This window comes from Bidens hawaiensis, unplaced genomic scaffold (assembly GCF_021521415.1).
Source record: "Bidens hawaiensis isolate Kalapana, Puna unplaced genomic scaffold, B.hawaiensis_p1.1 tig00030951_1, whole genome shotgun sequence".
NCBI lineage: Eukaryota > Viridiplantae > Streptophyta > Magnoliopsida > Asterales > Asteraceae > Bidens > Bidens hawaiensis.
Genome location: NW_027495187.1, coordinates 209,963 through 216,123, shown reverse-complemented (window position 1 = coordinate 216,123; position 6,161 = coordinate 209,963). Strand labels below are relative to the sequence as shown.

At 31.5% G+C, this 6,161-nt stretch overlaps 1 protein-coding gene across 1 annotated transcript; it reads left to right on the top strand.

The window, feature by feature from the left end:
* The first annotated feature begins 990 nt into the window (after nt 1-990).
* On the top strand, nt 991-5,841 carry LOC143581452 (GDT1-like protein 4). Its single transcript, XM_077064233.1, has 13 exons — nt 991-1,220; nt 1,333-1,401; nt 2,822-2,881; nt 2,971-3,018; nt 3,700-3,785; nt 3,866-3,902; nt 3,982-4,029; nt 4,612-4,677; nt 4,749-4,793; nt 4,883-4,944; nt 5,038-5,110; nt 5,201-5,278; nt 5,664-5,841. Exons 1-12 carry the CDS (start codon nt 1,200-1,202, stop codon nt 5,270-5,272), a joined length of 687 nt encoding a protein of 228 aa, XP_076920348.1. The 5' UTR covers nt 991-1,199; the 3' UTR covers nt 5,273-5,278; nt 5,664-5,841.
* Nucleotides 5,842-6,161: the final 320 nt, after the last annotated feature.

The window sequence follows — 6,161 nt, the reverse complement described above, 5'->3', positions numbered from 1 at the left end:
TGAAACTTAATTCAATAATGAATAAAATCCACACTATGTTATAACCCACTTGACAAAATGGTCTTAACCCATGATCCATTAATAGCTATAATGAATGAGATGAGAGATTAGGAATTAAGAGAAATGTAGGCTTGACACCTAAGCATCAACATTTTCTTTTATTAGTATTGTAAGATATTATATATTATACTACTAGTTTGATCCTCCCGTGTTACGGGAGTTTATTTAAAGTTTTGTTTTTAATCGCTTTGCTATTTTATGATGATTTATTTTATTTTTTAATGTAATTTTGTTTTAATTAATACATATATATTAGTTTGTTATTATATTTTTTAACGTTTGGGTTTTATCAGTTGAGATGTTTAGGTTTTTAGATTTTTAACAAACAAACATAAACGAACAGGAGCATGTTAGTTTTTCTAAATGTACAAACATGAACACAAATATTTGTCTAATGAAAAACGGGGCGTTGATGTAGTTGACGATGTTGGGTGGTATCAGAAGTTAACCAACGACGGAGATGATAGACCGGCAACGGGGAACATGCAAAACAGATAAATTAAATTAGGGTTTAATGATAAAAGTTTTTTATCATTAAATGAGATCTTATAACCTATTTGAAGGCTATTAGAGTTTGGTAATACCCATAACCCATGAAAATTATTCTTTGATAATTAAAGGGTTGTTTCACAAATAAATAAGATGTTATAACCCGTTTAAGGGTTATCCAGGTTTGGTGAGACCCATGACCCGCAAAAATTATTGTTTAATTATGAAATAGTTTTATAAATAAATGAGATGTTATAACCCATTTAAAGACTATCCGGGTTTGGTGAGACCTATACCCGCGAATTCGGGTCAAATGCAAGAGAAGCCCCAATTTATAAATTAAGCAATCTGGTGGCTCTAGAGGATGGGGAAACAACCTGAGAGCGACACCTAAGATTTTATGGAAGACAATTATATAGATTTTTAGACATTAATAATAATAATCTCAACAACACACACCAACACCATCCATTCCCAGATTCTCTCCCACCTCCAATAACATTATATTCAATCGCACTATAATATTCTCCTCTGGCGATCCGATTTCAATCTCCACCGTCCGATCAACCCACCCTAATAGTTTAATTCCAATTCCAATATACACTGTGCTATCTATTCTCAACTCTATTGTATTCACAATTTCTTCAATTATGAGTTTATCAATTGTTCAAGTGAGTTTTCTTGTTAATTTTTCAATCTGATGGTTGATTATGCTTATGCATGGTGGATCTGATGTGGGTTTAATTGGGTTTTTGGTTTTATTTTTGTTTGTGAAATTATTAGGGTTTTAGTAAGTCGCTTGCGATGACTGTGCTATCGGAAATTGGGGATAAGACGTTCTTTGCAGCTGCGGTAAGTGTTTATTACTTCAATTGCTGTTTGGGTTTTTGCTTAATTGAGTTTTGGTTGGATTAATTGGTCAAAGTCAAAGTTTTTGGAACGTTGACTTTTTGAATTGTAAGCTTTTTTGTACTCGTGAATGGGGTGCAATCGTTTAACTTACACGGATTTCTAGCTCGGCTCATTTCGAGCTCTATTTTAAAAGTTCGAGCTTGGCTTGGGTCGGCATGTAAACATTTTTAATTAAGTTTTATATTTTATAATTATTATTATGGTTTTTTTTCAATTATATTTTTTGTATAGAATAATATATATTATTTAGTTTTTTTCATAACATTATTTATAGTAACTAATAATTATTAAATATATATATTAAAAATTTATATAAATGACAGGCTCGTTTAAGCTCGCGAGCCGTCTCGAGCTCGATAAGTGAAGCTTGGGCTCGATTAAGCTCGGCTCGATCGAGCTGTCTCGAGCTCGAGAAGTGAAGCTCGGCTCGATCAAGCTGTCTCGCGAGCTGCCAGGCTTTTTGGCACCCCTTGTGATTAGTATTGAGCTTTGTTATCTAGAATATATGTTAAAAAAAGTTTTTTTTTTTTGAAAATATTTATTTTAAATAATGTATCGTATATTTCTCAAAGAAGTTTTATATAAAAAAAGTTTAAATAATAGGACTTATGGAGTTATGGTGTAATTATATTATTTACCAAATTAAAGAAATTCATAGTCAGGAAATCAAAATCTAGACTTTACCAGAAGTCGACACTTGGTATCTGGTATTTAATAAGAGAGAGGCGTGAAAACCAGCTTTTTGGTGGCCTTTAAAGCTGACAGTCTGATACGTGTTACTAGTTGTTTTTATTCATTAAATAATAGGTTAGAAATCTGTGTGCTACACGCGATGGAAAACTAAAACGTTAAAATTCATAAATTTGTACGTATTTTTTACGACTGAAATAACGTATTCACAAAATAATGTAAAATGAAAATTTACATAAATCATTGTTTGGCTAAAGTCAAAAATTTTCATTTTAGATGACAATTTTGGGCTTACATGTGGTCGAATTGGATGTAAGTTATATAGAAGGTAGAAGATATGCAGTTTTGTAGTAATAAGAAAATGGATGTAAGTTATATAGAAGGTATTATTATTGATATACTTTATCTGTTCCAACGAGTTAGATGACATTTTTGGACATCTTTTTGGTCAAATTGGGTCATTTCTAGAGTTCCAAAAATGATATTTGTCTATGAAAACAACTACACCATGTTACATGTTGCAATCATGTCAAGTTTGCGCATTTTAGAAGCAAAATGAACACATGTTTTGTTTCTAAAGTTAAACTAACAATACTCTAATTTAACTTGACAATTTTCTCTTGAATAATCTTTTGTTATTTACAACATATTATTGTTTTGTGATTTTTAGATTTTGGCTATGCGTCACCCCAGGCGATATGTTTTGGCAGGCTGTCTTTCAGCTTTGATCGTAAGTTTTTTTGTTGTTTTTTTAATAAAAGTTGTGGATATTAACTCCGGTTATATGAGTCCTTAAAAAGTTAATTTTCTAATTTTAAGGTTATGACTGTTTTGTCTGCTGCTGTTGGATGGGCTGCTCCAAATCTGGTATGTTTGTTACATTATCAATGTTGCGATAAGAACAGATGTTAATCTTATCCAAAGGATAGGCGAACGAACATGAACACAACTTTTTGTTATGTTTGTTTGGCGTGAAGTTTGTTTATGTTCGTTCATTTGATAGACGAACGAGCATGAACACAATTTTTTTGTTCATTTAATTAAACGAACGAACACGAAAAAATGTCATGTTTGTTCATTTACATTCCTAAACGATTGTTTGTATTTATTTAGTTTCGTTTATAGTTGTTAATTATATCAATTGAAGTCAATTTGATTTTCATATTTTAAAACTTTTTTCTTTAGATATATTTGTTTAATTTTGAAATGTTTGATGTAACGAAGATGGTTTATGTTTGTTTATTTTCCGTTTGAGTTCATTTGTGTATATTACTGTTCATTTACGCTTGTGGAATTTTCGTTAAGACATAAGCGGATGAACCTAAACAAACATGAACACGTTCATTATCTTAAGGAACGGGCACAAACAAGTTCCATTTGTGTTCGTTCGGTTCATTTACAGGCCTAGTTATGCAATTGAGTTCTTCAATTGTAATTTGGAACACAGAGAAAAATAAACTTTTTTCCCTCCGTGTATATGTATATATATTTTTTATGTTATTAAATTGCAACCTGATGAGTGTTTTGTGACTCTTTGTAATAATGCAGATATCGCGAACATTGACTAAGCATATAGCCACTGTATTGTTTTTGGGATTTGGGCTATGGTCTTTATGGGATGCATTTCATGAAGGGTAAATCTGTCTTTTACTATTCATTGACAATCAATTTGATCAACATTAACATCTTTACAACATATTGTTTCTGTTAACAGGGAGTCAGAAGAATTAGCTGAAGTTGAAGCGGAATTGGTTTGTTATTATTTAATTTTCTTGCTTACCTTTGTGATACTTAATAAAAATCTTATTTTTATTATGATTATCTTTGTAGGATGCTGATTTAAAAGCTAACAGTGAAACAAGTAGAGCAAACGGCAAGGTAATTTAAGATATGATTTTTTTTACTAAAAGTTGAAAGTATCGGCCCATTTGGGTCAAACTCAAATTTTTGATTAAAAAGGAAAACATGTCAATTTGATCAAACGATCAAAAGTCATCGGGAGTTTATTAAAACCGAATAAACGAATTTTCGGTTTTGCATGTACCGAAAAACGAAAACACTGAACTGAATTTGTAAAATTCGAACGCGGCTTTTGTTATTATATTTATAGATTAAAATTTTATGTTTTTGAAAGTTTAGTAATTTATAAAAAATATATTTTTGTAGCCTAAAATTTTTAGGCCCAAATGTTCAATAACCAACTAATCTTTAATTAGTAAAATAATTAGGCCCAAATTTATAATTTTGGGCCATAGGTTTTGGTCCAAAAATTTCAAGCCCAAAACGGCAAAAACCGAAACCAAACCGAACTCTTTATGAAAACCGAACGGTTGTCAGAAACGCAAAAATCAAATTTTTATCTATTTTGCCACCTAATCTTGAACTGAAAGCAGACATTATAAATAGTCAAATAGATAATATCCACTTAGCATTTATGGTTATTTATCCACATTTTTACAGGGCGATGATGCTAAAAAGAAGAACCGACCATTATTCTCTCAATTTTTCTCACCCATCTTTTTGAAGGTATCAATCCTGAAACTTTCACTTCTTTATTAAACAAATATCATATCTAACTAATGTTGTCGTTTAAACAGGCATTCTCTATAACTTTCTTTGGAGAATGGGGTGACAAAAGCCAGGTCAGCATCCGTCTTTAAAACCTGTTATTCTTAATTTTTCGATATGCTAATTTTCACTTTTTAACGCACTCAATATATCAAATTTTCAGATAGCTACAATTGGATTGGCTGCAGCTGAGAACCCACTTGGTGTCGTTCTTGGGGGCATTTTGTATGTTAAATCGTCTTCACTTATTTATTAGTTCTCGACTAGTCGACTTCTATAAAATAATATTGATATTTTGTTATTATTTTTGTTTTATAGAGGTCAAGCTTTGTGTCAGACTGCTGCTGTTTTCGGAGGGAAGAGTTTGGCTACACAAATATCTGAAAAATTTGTAATTTTTTTCTCACTGATTTCTTCGATTTTTTGCTCTCGTTTTCCTATTTGTGACGAAAATAATATATTTTTATCGAATCTGATGCAGATTGCACTATCGGGTGGCGTTCTGTTCATTGTGTTTGGAATCCAGTCATTCTTTGCAACCGTTGAATCATAATTTGCGGTATGCGACCAAAACTTTTTATAGAGTTAAATGTCATTTTCATACATGTGGTTTGTTCAATTATGCAGCTGTAGTGCCCGTTTTGAATTCATTGCAACTAGATACTTCACGTTTTAAACATGCCATTTTAGTCTATTTTGTCCGTTAAGGCAGGGGTAAAACGGTCATTTTGTAATATTTTTTTTTAGTTTCTCATGTTTTGAAAAAAATAATAATATACTAAAATAGCATGTAAACGTGAAGTATTCAGTTGCAATGAATTCAAAACCGGTATTAAAGTTGCGTAATTGAACAAACCACGGGTATGAAAATGACACTCGACTCTTTTTTCAATAACCAAATTCAATGTTCCTTTTTTGATAAGTTTTGTGTTGCTTTTGTACAGATGACAGGAAACGGGGGTGTCGGTGTCAAAGAGACATTATTTTGACATTCCAGTAAGACTTATAATGTACAAGTTTTAAAGAATTAGTTGAAATGATAATCAAAATTAGATTATGCAAAAAAAATATTAATGACATCATTATGGTGATTGATAACTTTATGCCGCCTTTGCCACCATCACCCTGGTGTTTTTCTAAACATCTTGTGCTAAACACTGTGTCGATTCAACTTATGTTAAAAGGTCTAAACAACTTCGAAAATCCCCTTCTCTTTGTTTTGTGCATATGTAACACAAATTTTGAATATCGGTCACTTGAATATTGGATACATATGTAACACATAAATTTTATAGCAGTGTCATGACATAACAATGCTCAAATCTAGACTCGTCATTGACGACTTCTGTAATGTCCAACAGTTAAGAGGTTCGAGTAAGGTTTTCCTGAGTCTTATTTCTTAAGAAATGAAATTGTGATGAACTCGATAAGCGACATGGTTC